We start from the raw sequence: 13,884 nt of genomic DNA, 5'->3' as shown, positions 1-13,884 counted from the left end.
CGGGCTAATTGGGAACAGGTGGGTGCCATTACTGGGTATAAAAGCAGCTTCCATGAAATGCTCAGTCATTAACAAACGAGGACAGGGTGAGGGTCACCACTTTGTCAACAAATGCCTGAGCAAATTGTTTTAGAACAACATTTCTCAACCAGCTATTGCGAGGAATTTAGGGATTTCACCATCTACGCTACATAATATCATGAAAAGGTTCGGAGAATCTGGAAAAATCACTGCACGTAAGCCATGATATTAAGGACCCTCGATCCCTCAGGCGGCACTGCAACAAAAAGCGGTTATCAGTGTGTAAATGATATCACCACATGGGCTCAGGAACATTTCTGAAAACCACTGTCAGTAACTACAGTTGGTCGCTACATCTGTGAGTGAAAATTAAAACTCTACTATGCAAAGCCAATGCCATTTGTCAACAACACCCAGAAACGCCGCTAGACTTTTGACAAGAACAAGAATAATATTACGACTATACTGTATATACCTTTTTATATATATATATAAAATATATACATATATGTGTGTGTGTATATATATATATATATATATATATATATATATATATATATATATATATATATATATATATATATATATATATATATATACTGGGTCACCTGCACTGGTTTCCTGTGCACTTAAGATGTGACTTTAAGGTTTTACTACTTACGTATGAAATACTACACAGTCTACCTCCATCCTATCTTGCTGATGCTTTTGTACCATAAGTCCCGGCAAGAAATCTTAGTTCCAAAAACTCCGGCTTATTAGTGATTACGAGAGCCCCAAAAAAGTCTGCGGGCTATAGAGCGTTTTCTATTGGGGCTCCAGTACTCTGGAATGTTCTAGCAGTAACAGTTCGAGATGCTACCTCAGTAGAAGCATTTAAGTCCCATCTTAAAACTCATTTGTATACTCTAGAGCCCCTTTTAGACCGGTTGATCTGCCGTTTCTTTTCTGCTCCGCCCCCCTCTCCTTCGTGGAGAGGGGGGGGGGGGGGGGTCGCACAGGTTCGGTGGCCACGGATGAAGCGCTGGCTGTCCAAAGTTGGGACCCGGGATGGACCACTTGTCTGTGCATCGGTTGGGGACATCTCTGTGCTGCTGACCCGTCTCCGCTCGGGATGGTTTCCTGCTGGCCCCACTATGGACTGGACTCTCACTATTATGTTAGATCCACTATGGACTGGACTCTCAAACTATTGTGTTAGATCCACTATGGACTGGACTCTCACTATTATGTTAGATCCACTATGGACTGGACTCTCACTATTATGTTAGATCCACTATGGACTGGACTCTCAAACTATTGTGTTAGATCCACTATGGACTGGACTCACACTATTATGTTAGATCCACTATGGACTGGACTCTCACAGTATTATGTTAGATCCACTATGGACTGGACTCTCACTATTATGTTAGATCCACTATGGACTGGACTCTCACTATTATGTTAGATCCACTATGGACTGGACTCTCACACTATTTTATTAGATCCACTATGGACTGGACTCTCACACTATTATGTTAGATCCACTATGGACTGGACTCTCAAACTATTATGTTAGATCCACTATGGACTGGACTCTCACTATTATGTTAGATCCACTATGGACTGGACTCTCACACTATTGTGTGAGATCCACTATGGACTGGACTCACACTATTATGTTAGATCCACTATGGACTGGACTCTCACAGTATTATGTTAGATCCACTATGGACTGGACTCTCACTATTATGTTAGATCCACTATGGACTGGACTCTCACTATTATGTTAGATCCACTATGGACTGGACTCACACTATTATGATAGATCCACTATGGACTGGACTCTCACTATTATGTTAGATCCACTATGGACTGGACTCTCTCACTATTATGTTAGATCCACTATGGACTGGACTCTCACTATTAAGTTAGATCCACTATGGACTGGACTCTCACTATTATGTTAGATCCACTATGGACTGGACTCTCACTATTGTGTTAGATCCACTATGAACTGGACTCTCACTATTATGTTAGATCCACTATGGACTGGACTCTCACTATTATGTTAGATCCACTATGGACTGGACTCTCACTATTATGTTAGATCCACTATGGACTGGACTCTCACTATTATGTTAAATCCACTATGGACTGGACTCTCACTATTATGTTGGATCCACTATGGACTGGACTCTCACACTATTGTGTGAGATCCACTATGGACTGGACTCACACTATTATGTTAGATCCACTATGGACTGGACTCTCACAGTATTATGTTAGATCCACTATGGACTGGACTCTCACAGTATTATGTTAGATCCACTATGGACTGGACTCTCACACTATTGTGTGAGATCCACTATGGACTGGACTCACACTATTATGTTAGATCCACTATGGACTGGACTCTCACAGTATTATGTTAGATCCGCTATGGACTGGACTCTCACTATTATGTTAGATCCACTATGGACTGGACTCACACTATTATGTTAGATCCACTATGGACTGGACTCTCACTATTATGTTAGATCCACTATTCTCACAATAGTTCATTTTTTTTGTCATGAAAAATTTATGTTTTCTGGGTTGGTGTACTAATTGTAAGTTTATCTTGTGTTGTTATGTTGATTTAATTAAAAAAAATAAAAAGAAATAAAAATAAATAAACATTTATAAAGATTGTAGCTGAGATAGGCGCCAGCGCCCCCCGTGACTCCGAAAGGGAATAAGCGGTAGAAAATGGATGGATGGGAAAAAAATTCTTCTGCGGCCCGGTACCAATCGAGCCGCGGCCCGGTGGTTGGGGACCACTGGTGTACTTGACTAAATGCATGCAGATTGTGTTTGTCGTCACGTGACACCGTGCGGGCCAATGGCAGCCCGGCTTGAGCCTCTCCTGTTCGCCTATTGGTCCTCCGCGGCCACTCGGTCTCGCTGTCTTCGAGGACGGACGTCAGACCTTCCGCAGCCCGCCGCCCGCCGCTTCCTCCGCCGCTTCTCCCGAGCCAGGCAGCCATGGACGAGATGGAGGAAGAGTTGAAGTGCCCAGTGTGCGGCTCCTTCTACCGGGAGCCCATCATCCTGCCCTGCTCGCACAACATCTGCCTGGCCTGCGCCCGGAACATCCTGGTTCAAACCCCGGACGCCGAGTCCCCGCAGAGCAGCCGGGCGTCCGGCTCGGGCATGTCCGACTACGACTACTTGGATTTGGACAAAATGAGTTTGTACAGCGAGGCGGACAGCGGCTACGGCTCCTACGGCGGCTTCGTCAGCGCCCCCACCACCCCGTGCCAGAAGTCCCCCAACGGGGTCCGGGTGTTCCCCCCGACGGCCCCCCAGCAGCACCACTTGCTCCCGCAGCCCGCCTGCCCGACCCCCATCCCCCGCAACGCGTGCCTGACATGCCCGCAGTGCCACCGCAGCCTGGTGCTGGACGAGCGGGGGCTCCGCGGCTTCCCCAAGAACCGCGTCCTGGAGGGGGTGGTGGACCGCTACCAGCAGAGCAAAGCGGCCGCCTTGAAGTGCCAGCTGTGCGAGAGGAGCCCCCGGGAGGCCACCGCCATGTGCGAGCAGTGCGACGTCTTCTACTGCGAGCCCTGCCGCCTGCGGTGCCACCCTCCCCGGGGGCCCCTGGCCAAGCACCGGCTGGTGCCCCCCGCGCAGGGCCGCATCAGCCGCCGCGCCAGCCCCAGGAAGATCTCGACGTGCACGGAGCATGAGCTGGAGAACCTGAGCATGTACTGCGTGCAGTGCAAGACGCCGGTGTGCTACCAGTGCCTGGAGGAGGGCAAGCACGGCACCCATGAAGTCAAGGCTCTGGGGGCCATGTGGAAGCTGCACAAGGTGGGTGACGACACTCTAACTACATCCGTGCTTCCCAAACTTTTTTCACCGAGTGACACTTCCAGAAAAAAAGCCTGGCTCTCCAATGAGCAACATTAAAACACAGTAGCATAGTAGGCCTAAGTGTTCATTAGAAACAAGGCAGAGGTTTTATCTAACAAGTACATCCAACATTTTTGGCCACTGTGTTATGTACTGGGAGGAGTAGATGGCACAGACAGTAGGGGCAATATGTTTTTTTTTATCTATCTATCTATCTATCTATCTATCTATCTATCTATCTATCTATCTATCTAGATATATATATATATATATCTGCGATGAGGTGGCGACTTGTCCAGGGTGTATCCCTCCTTCCGCCCGATTGTAGCTGAGATAGGCACCGGCGCCCCCCGCCACCCCAAAGGGAATAAGCGGTAGAAAATGGATGGATGGATATATATATATATATATATATATATATATATATATATATATATATCTCCAATCGGGCGGAAGGCGGCGTACACCCTGGATGTACATATGTGTGTATATACATAATTATGTGTGTGTGTGTATATATATATATATATATATATATATATATATATATATATATATCCACACACACACTAATATATATATATATATATATATATATATTAGAGTGTATGTATACATATACACACTAACATATGTATATACAAACCCTGTTTCCATATGAGTTGGGAAATTGTGTTAGATGTAAATATAAACAGAATACAATGATTTGCAAATCCTTTTCAAGCCATATTCAGTTGAATATGCTACAAAGACAACATATTTGATGTTCAAACTCATAAACTTTATTATTTTTTTCCCAAATAATAATTAACTTACAATTTCATGGCTGCAACACGTGCCAAAGTAGTTGGGAAAGGGCATGTTCAACACTGTGTTACATCACCTTTTCTTTTAACAACACTAAATAAATGTTTGGGAACTGAGGAAACTAATTGTTGAAGCTTTGAAAGTGGAATTCTTTCCCATTCTTGTTTTATGTAGAGCTTCAGTCCTTCAACAGTCCGGGGTCTCCGCTGTCGTATTTTACGCTTCATAATGCGCCACACATTTTCCATGGGAGACAGGTCTGGACTGCAGGCGCACCAGGAAAGTACCCGCACTCTTTATTTACGAAGCCACGCTGTTGTAACACGTGCTGAATGTGGCTTGGCATTGTCTCGCTGAAATAAGCAGGGGCGTCCATGAAAAAGACGGCGCTTAGATGGCAGCATATGTTGTTCCAAAACCTGTATGTACCTTTCAGCATTAATGGTGCCTTCACAGATGTGTAAGTTACCCATGCCTTGGGCACTAATGCACCCCCATACCATCACACATGCTGGCTTTTCAACTTTGCGTCGATAAAATTCTGGATGGTTCGCTTCCCCTTTGGTTTGGATGACACAATGTAGAATATTTCCAAAAACAATTTGAAATGTGTACTCGTCAGACCACAGAACACTTTTCCACTTTGCATCAGTCCATCTTAGATGATCTCGGGCCCAGAGAAGCCGGCGGCGTTTCTGGGTGTTGTTGATAAATGGCTTTCGCTTTGCATAGTAGAGCTTTAACTTGCACTTACAGATGTAGCGACCAACTGTATTTAGTGACAGTGGTTTTCTGAAGAGTTCCTGAGCCCATGTGGTGATATCCTTTAGAGATTGATGTCGGTTTTTGATACAGTGCCATCTGAGGGATGGAAGGTCACGGTCATTCAATGTTGGTTTCCGGCCATGCCGCTTACGTGGAGTGATTTCTCCAGATTCTCTGAACCTTTTGATGATATTATGGAGCGTAGATGTTGAAATCCCTAAATTTCTTGCAATGTCACTTTGAGAAAGGTTGTTCTTAAACTGTTTGACTATTTGCTCACACAGTTGTGGACAAAGGGGTGTACCTCGCCCCATCCTTTCTTGTGAAAGACTGAGCATTTTTTGGGAAGCTGTTTTTATAGCCAATCATGGCACCCACCTGTTCCCAATTAGCCTGCACACCTGTGGGATGTTCCAAATACTTTATCAGTATTTATTGCCACCTTTCCCAACTTCTTTGTCACGTGTTGCTGGCATCAAATTCTAAAGTTAATGATTATTTGCACGAAAAAAATGTTTATGAGTTTGAACATCAAATATGTTGTCTTTGTAGCATATTCAACTGAATATGGCTTGAAAAGGATTTGCAAATCATTGTATTCTGTTTATATTTACATCTAACACAATTTCCCAACTCATATGGAAACGGGGTTTGTATGTTGCCTGTGATATATCGAGTATATCGATATATCGCCCTAGTATCGGAACAACCCTATGATTCCTGCTGATATATCAGATCAATGTCAGTATTGGCCTATACTCAAGGCTCCAATATTGGTTTTGGAAGTAAAAAAGTTGCATGGTGACCCCCCTATTTTCCTACTAGTACTAGTTTTGTGTGTGGGGAAAGGCAGGGGCACCTATTGTGGTGGCAGTGAGTGCACAAATGCTCCCTTCAGGCGCCCGGCGCAGCTTAGAAATCAGCCTGGAGAAGAGCGTGATGCTATTTTGGATCACGGTGTGGGCAGCCGTCCTCCCGCACACTGTAGCCGGGCATCTAGAGCAGGGGTGCCCATTACGTCGATCGCGAGGTACCAGTCGACCGCGGGGGGTGTGTCAGTCAATCTCCAGCCAGGCTTTTAAAAAAAATAGACCTAAAAATGAGTGATCATCAATCTTCACCAAGACGTCACTTAAATGACATTCACGGTACCGGAGGGTCTTGTGAGATGACGCTGGCTGCTGCAAGATCATTATTATGAAAATATGACCGAGAGGAAGGCGAGAAACACTTTTTATTTCAACAGACTCTCGCGCCGTACCTTCCGTCAAAACTCTAAAGGCCGACTGCACATTTCCTGTCTTCACAATAAAAGCCCTGCTTCATGCTGCCTGCGCTAACTAAATACAGAGTCTCGGAAAACTGGCGTGCACAAGCGATCCCTCAGAAAGCTGGCGTGCACATCACTTGTGCACGCCAGCTTTCCGAGACTCTTATTTTGTTAGCGCAGGCAGCATGAAGCTGGGCTTTTATTGTGAAGATAGGAAATGTGCAGTCGGCCTTTAGAGTTTTGACGGAAGGGACGGCGTGAGAGTCTGTTGAAATAAAAAGTGTTTCTCGCCTTCCTCTCTGTCATTTTTTCATAATAATGAACTGGCAGCAGCCAGCGTCATCTCACAAGACCCTCGGGTGCCGTGAATGTCAATCAAGCAAGCTACGGAATTTGCCGCCAATGTTTTTCTTGTAAAGTGTATGGAAGCTGGATGAATTAGATGCCAAAAAGCAACCACTTTCATGTGGTATTGTACAGAAAGGACAACTTTTTTTCTCCTCCATTTGAAAATGTGGGCGTTATCATCATTACTGTCTGATTCCAATCAATGCAAGTCATCAGAATCAGGTAATACACCAACTTATATTCTTGTCTTCGTGAAAGAAAGACATCTATATGTGTTACACATGCTTGTATTATCATTAAACACATTTAACTTGTTTACAAAAATGTCTCTTTCATAAATAAATAAATATAAATGATATATATAAATGAGGTAGATCCCCTCGAGTTGGTCAATTGAAAAGTAGCTCGCCTGCAGAAAAAGTGTGGGCACCCCTGATCTAGAAGGATGCTCACACTGTAGCCGGGCATCTAGAAGGATGCTCACACTGTAGCTGGGCATCTAGAAGGATGCTCACACTGTAGCCGGGCATCTAGAAGGATGCTCACACTGTAGCGGGGCATCTAGAAGGATGCTCACACTGTAGCGGGGCATCTAGAAGGATGCTCACACTGTAGCCGGGCATCTAGAAGGATGCTCACACTGTAGCCGGGCATCTAGAAGGATGCTCACACTGTCGCCGGGCATCTAGAAGGATGCTCACACTGTCGCCGGGCATCTAGAAGGATGCTCACACTGTAGCCGGGCATCTAGAAGGATGCTCACACCGTAGCCGGGCATCTAGAAGGATGCTCAGACCGTCGCCGGGCATCTAGAAGGATGCTCACACTGTAGCCGGGCATCTAGAAGGATGCTCACACTGTAGCCGGGCATCTAGAAGGATGCTCACACTGTAGCTGGGCATCTAGAAGGATGCTCACACTGTAGCTGGGCATCTAGAAGGATGCTCACACTGTAGCCGGGCATCTAGAAGGATGCTCACACTGTAGCGGGGCATCTAGAAGGATGCTCACACTGTAGCGGGGCATCTAGAAGGATGCTCACACTGTAGCCGGGCATCTAGAAGGATGCTCACACTGTAGCCGGGCATCTAGAAGGATGCTCACACTGTAGCCGGGCATCTAGAAGGATGCTCACACTGTAGCTGGGCATCTAGAAGGATGCTCACACTGTAGCTGGGCATCTAGAAGGATGCTCACACTGTAGCCGGGCATCTAGAAGGATGCTCACACTGTAGCGGGGCATCTAGAAGGATGCTCACACTGTAGCGGGGCATCTAGAAGGATGCTCACACTGTAGCCGGGCATCTAGAAGGATGCTCACACTGTAGCCGGGCATCTAGAAGGATGCTCACACTGTCGCCGGGCATCTAGAAGGATGCTCACACTGTCGCCGGGCATCTAGAAGGATGCTCACACTGTAGCCGGGCATCTAGAAGGATGCTCACACCGTAGCCGGGCATCTAGAAGGATGCTCAGACCGTCGCCGGGCATCTAGAAGGATGCTCACACTGTAGCCGGGCATCTAGAAGGATGCTCACACTGTAGCCGGGCATCTAGAAGGATGCTCACACTGTAGCTGGGCATCTAGAAGGATGCTCACACTGTAGCTGGGCATCTAGAAGGATGCTCACAGCCACAATGCCGCAGGACCAGCGCTCCCAATTTGCCGACAAGTGTCCGTACATGAAAGCCGGGGAAATTAGGAATGCCGATACCCGGCGGCCTCAGAAGGCGACAGCTGCCGGTCGGTGACGCCAACATCCGAGACCCTCGGAGGCACGACAGATGGCCGACAGTTTGGTGGTGGAGTTCTTTTGCTGCTGGATCACGCTGCTTGAAGCTAGAAGAAAGACCCTTCCCCGTCTTTTTAAAGTGCCGTAACTACTGAGGTCATGTCCAGCCAAAGACAGGTATATCATAATAATACAAATATCTACATGCTACAGTACATATCTTGTTGGATTTTTGCCTTCTGTTGTGAAGTGAAGTGAAAGGAGAGAGTTGGGTGGAAGATAATACCCAGATTATTTACCGTGTCGCCTTGTTTAATTGTTTGGTTGTCAAATGTTAGAGTTGTATTATTAAATAGAGGTCGGTGTCTAGCAGGACCGATAATCAGCATTTCCGTTTTTTTTATTTATATATATATATATATATATAATTAATTTAGTCCTATACACAAAACCCAAAACCAGTGAAGTTGGCACGTTGTCCATTCATCCATCCATTTTTCTACTACTTGTCCTTTTCAACCTATATTCAAGTGAATAGACCGCAAAGACAAGATACTTAACGTTCAAACTGGAAAACCTTGTTATTTTTTGGCAAATATTAACTTACTGTATTTCCTTGAATTGCCACCAGGGCGCTAATTAATTTAAAACCTCTTCTCATTCCGGCGTTTACCAAAGGCATGCGGTAAATTTAGGCCTGCGCTTATAAATTTGGGGCGGCATGGCGTAGTGGGTAGAGCGGCCGTGCCGGAAACCTGAGGGTTGCAGGTTCGCTTCCCAGCTATTGACATCCAAGTCGCTGCCGTTGTGTCCTTGGGCAGGACACTTCACCCTTTGCCGCTCACACTGGTGAATGAGTGATGAACGAATGATAGGTGGTGGTCGGAGGGGCCGTAGGCGCAAACTGGCAGCCACGCTTCCGTCAGTCTACCCCAGCTCAGCTGTGGCTACTGATGTAGCTTACCACCACCTTTGTGTGAATGAATGATGGGTTCTCACTTATCTGTGAGCGCTTTGAGTGTCTAACAATAGAAAAGCGCGATATAAACCTAATCCATTATTATTATTATTATAAATTTGAGTGTGATGTAAGGATACCATCACGAAAAGCACATTTAATAAAAAAAACGTTATTATGGTCTTACCTTTACTTATAAATGAAGTCCATGCGCAGCTCCTTCTGATCAAAAGCATCGATAACTTGTTTATAGAAGTCTTCCTTATCTTTCTTCAGTTTTAAAAGTCTCGATGGAGATCTTCCTTTATTACCTCCTGCTTCGATTGAAAGTCCAGTTTAGAAAACGGTTTTATTTTAGATATGTAATCCTCCATGTTAAAAGTGCAAGCGACAGGAAAAAATAAAGGATCGCTGCTTGTTGTCACTTCTTCTGCAGCCGAGTAGTCGCAAGAAGGATCACTAGCGCCCTCTACCACCAGGAGGCGGAGTCATTTAATGACTCATATTTGACACACGCAGCTACGGTATATTAATAAAACATAGCTGCTTACTGTTCTTTTTAGCATATTCAATAGCTTGGACCTTAAATCCTACTGAATAGCTCTTAATCTTCTTCCCTTTATGCGATTTCAAATGATTGAAATCAGCCTCCTCCATTTTGAAAATGATGACAGGTGAAGTGTCACTCGTGACGTGACGAGTTTGACCCGGGGGAAATTCCAGGAATATGCTTATTATTTTGCGAAACGAGTTCGACCCGGCGGAAATTCTAGATATGCGCTAAAAAAAATATTTTGCGAAACGAGTTAATCCTGAGCCGGCGGTAATGCTAAGCATGCGCTAATTATTTAGCGAAACGAACAGTAATTCTAGGCAGGTGCATACTTTATACCCGGCGGCAATTCAAGGAAATACGCTATTTGGAATTTGATGCCTGCAACAAGTTTTTAAAAAACTGGCAGAAGTGGCAAAAAAGACTGATAAAGTTGAGGAATGCTCATCAAACACTTATTTGGAACATCCCACTGGTGAACAGGCTAATTGGGAACAGGTGGGTGCCATGGTTGGGTATAAAAGCAGCTTCCACAAACGAGGACGGGGCGACGGTCACCTGTTCAAGAGGAGCCAGATGAGGTGGTTTGGGCATCTGGTCAGGATGCCACCCGCACGCCTCCCTAGGTCTGAGGAAGACCCAGGACACGTTGGGAAGACTATGTCTCCCGGCTGGCCTGGGAACGCCTCGGGATCCCCTCGGGAGACGCTGGACAAAGTGGCTGGGGAGAGGGAAGTCTGGGCTTCCCTGCTTAGGCTGCTGCCCCCGCGACCCGACCTCGGATAAGCGTAAGAACATGGATGGATGTATTTTTATGACAGTAGAAATAGTACCGTTAATACCTTTTTTTGGTAACAAAGTGCATGATGTAAATATTTGCTAAAATGTACTTTACAAAGATCCTCTATTCCAAGTGTGGCCCGGTTTAGTTCCACTCTTTCTTCTTGGCTCCGACACGAGAATGAACTGAATATCAGGACCTGCTTGGTATGGTCGCCATGGCAACCACGGCAACCCACAGGGTTTGGCCGACACATTGAACACGTTTTTTTTTCTTGTGGGAACACTTAAGTTATGAAGCTCCGCTACATTTACCAGCGTCTGGACACTGACTCCACGCTGACAAACACTTCATTAAACAACTACAGGGGGTCCACAAAGTCTGGCTACACCGTTAAAAACACATCATTTGTAAAAGAAAACAATTTTATTCACTTCTAATGTGGATAAAAAACACATAATGTGTAAAAGAAAACAATTTTATTCACTTCTAATGTGGATAAAAAACACATGTGTAAAAGAAAACCATTTTATTCACATCTAATGTGGATAAAAAAACATGTGTAAAAGAAAACAATTTTATTAACTTCTAATGTGGATAAAAAACACATGTGTAAAAGAAAACAATTTTATTAACTTCTAATGTGGATAAAAAAACACATGTGTAAAATAAAACAATTTTATTAACTTCTAATGTGGATAAAAAACACATGTGTAAAAGAAAACCATTTAATTCACTTCTAATGTGGATAAAAAACGAATCATGTGTAAAAGAAAACAATTTTATTCACTTCTAGTGTGGATAAAAAACACATCATGTGTAAAAGAAAACCATTTTATTCACTTCTAATGTGGATAAAAAAACACGTGTAAAAGAAAACAATTTTATTCACTTCTAATGTGGATAAAAAACACATGTGTAAAAGAAAACAATTTTATTCACTTCTAGTGTGGATAAAAAACACATCATGTGTAAAAGAAAACCATTTTATTCACTTCTAATGTGGATAAAAAAACACGTGTAAAAGAAAACAATTTTATTCACTTCTAATGTGGATAAAAAACACGTGTAAAAGAAAATAATTTTATTCACTTCTAGTGTGGATAAAAAACACATGATGTGTAAAAGAAAACCATTTTATTCACTTCTAATGTGGATAAAAAACACATCATGTGTAAAAGAAAACAATTTTATTCACTTCTAATGTGGATAAAAAACACATGTGTAAAGAAAACAATTTTATTCACTTCTAATGTGGATAAATTATATTTTCAATACTTAATTTTCACGTCTCTATAATAAAATTGATATGTTCGTCCTATACCCAGACTTCATGAACACTGCACACTGCCGCTAGTCCCTGGATAGTCCCGCTCCTTAATGCGTCAGTCACACGCAGGATTCTCACAGGAATGAGGCTAATACAACCTTACCTACTGTAACTCAAACCTTCAACTATTGGCAGGATTTATAACCCTTTTAATCAATCAATGTTTATTTATATAGCCCCAAATCACAAGTGTCTCAAAGGGCTGCACAAGCCACAACGACATCCTCGGTTCAGAGCCCACATAAGGGGAAGGAAAAACTCACAACCCAGTGGGACGTCGATGTGAATGATTATGAGAAACCTTGGAGAGGACCGCAGATGTGGGTAACCCCCCGCCCCCCCCCCCCTCCTCTAAGATAGACCGGATTTAATGGACGTCGAGTGGATCTAACATAATAGTGAGAGTCCAGTCCATAGTGGATCTAACATAATAGTGTGAAAGTCCAGTCCATAGTGGATCTAACATAATAGTGAGAGTCCAGTCCATAGTGGATCTAACATAATAGTGTGAGAGTCCAGTCCATAGTGGATCTAGCATAATAGTGTGAGAGTCCAGTCCATAGTGGATCTAACATAATAGTGAGAGTCCAGTCCATAGTGGCTCTAACATAATAGTGAGAGTCCAGTCCATAGTGGATCTAACATAATAGTGAGAGTCCAGTCCATAGTGTATCTAACATAATAGTGAGAGTCCAGTCCATAGTGGATCTAACATAATAGTGAGAGTCCAGTCCATAGTGGATCTAACATAATAGTTGGAGAGTCCAGTCCATAGTGGATCCAACATAATAGTGTGAGTCCAGTCCATAGTGGATCTAACATAATAGTGAGAGTCCAGTCCATAGTGGATCTAACATAATAGTGTGAGAGTCCAGTCCATAGTGGATCTAACATAATAGTGTGAGAGTCCAGTCCATAGTGGATCTAACATAATAGTGAGAGTCCAGTCCATAGTGGATCTAACATAATAGTGTGAGAGTCCAGTCCATAGTGGATCCAACATAATAGTGAGAGTCCAGTCCATAGTGGATCCAACAAAATAGTTAGAGTCCAGTCCATAAAGGATTTAACATAATAGTGTGAGAGTCCAGTCCATAGTGGATCTAACATAATAGTGAGAGTCCAGTCCATAGTGGATCTAACATAATAGTGAGAGTCCAGTCCATAGTGGATCTAACATAATAGTGTGAGAGTCCAGGCCATAGTGGATCTAACATAATAGTGAGCGTCCAGTCCATAGTGGATCCAACATAATAGTGAGCGTCCAGTCCATAGTGGATCCAACATAATAGTGAGAGTCCAGTCCATAGTGGATCTAACATAATAGTGAGAGTCCAGTCCATAGTGGATCTAACATAATAGTGAGAGTCCAGTCCATAGTGGATCTAACATAATAGTGAGAGTCCAGTCCATAGTGGATCTAACATAATAGTGTGAGA

At 43.9% G+C, this 13,884-nt stretch overlaps 1 protein-coding gene across 1 annotated transcript in view; it reads left to right on the top strand.

Moving 5' to 3' along the window:
• Nucleotides 1–2,984: 2,984 nt before the first annotated feature.
• LOC133548678 (E3 ubiquitin-protein ligase TRIM9-like) overlaps nucleotides 2,985–13,884 on the top strand; it is a 47,831-nt gene continuing 36,931 nt past the window's right edge. The window contains exon 1 of the mRNA XM_061893649.1: nucleotides 2,985–3,858. Coding sequence (XP_061749633.1) covers nucleotides 3,031–3,858 — 828 coding nt within the window. The 5' untranslated portion in view covers nucleotides 2,985–3,030. The remainder of the gene's footprint in view (nucleotides 3,859–13,884) is intronic.

The sequence above is a fragment of the Nerophis ophidion genome, linkage group LG03, assembly GCF_033978795.1.
Source record: "Nerophis ophidion isolate RoL-2023_Sa linkage group LG03, RoL_Noph_v1.0, whole genome shotgun sequence".
Lineage (NCBI taxonomy): Eukaryota > Metazoa > Chordata > Actinopteri > Syngnathiformes > Syngnathidae > Nerophis > Nerophis ophidion.
Note: the sequence above shows the minus strand (reverse complement) of the source record. Positions and strands in the feature narration are given on the sequence as shown.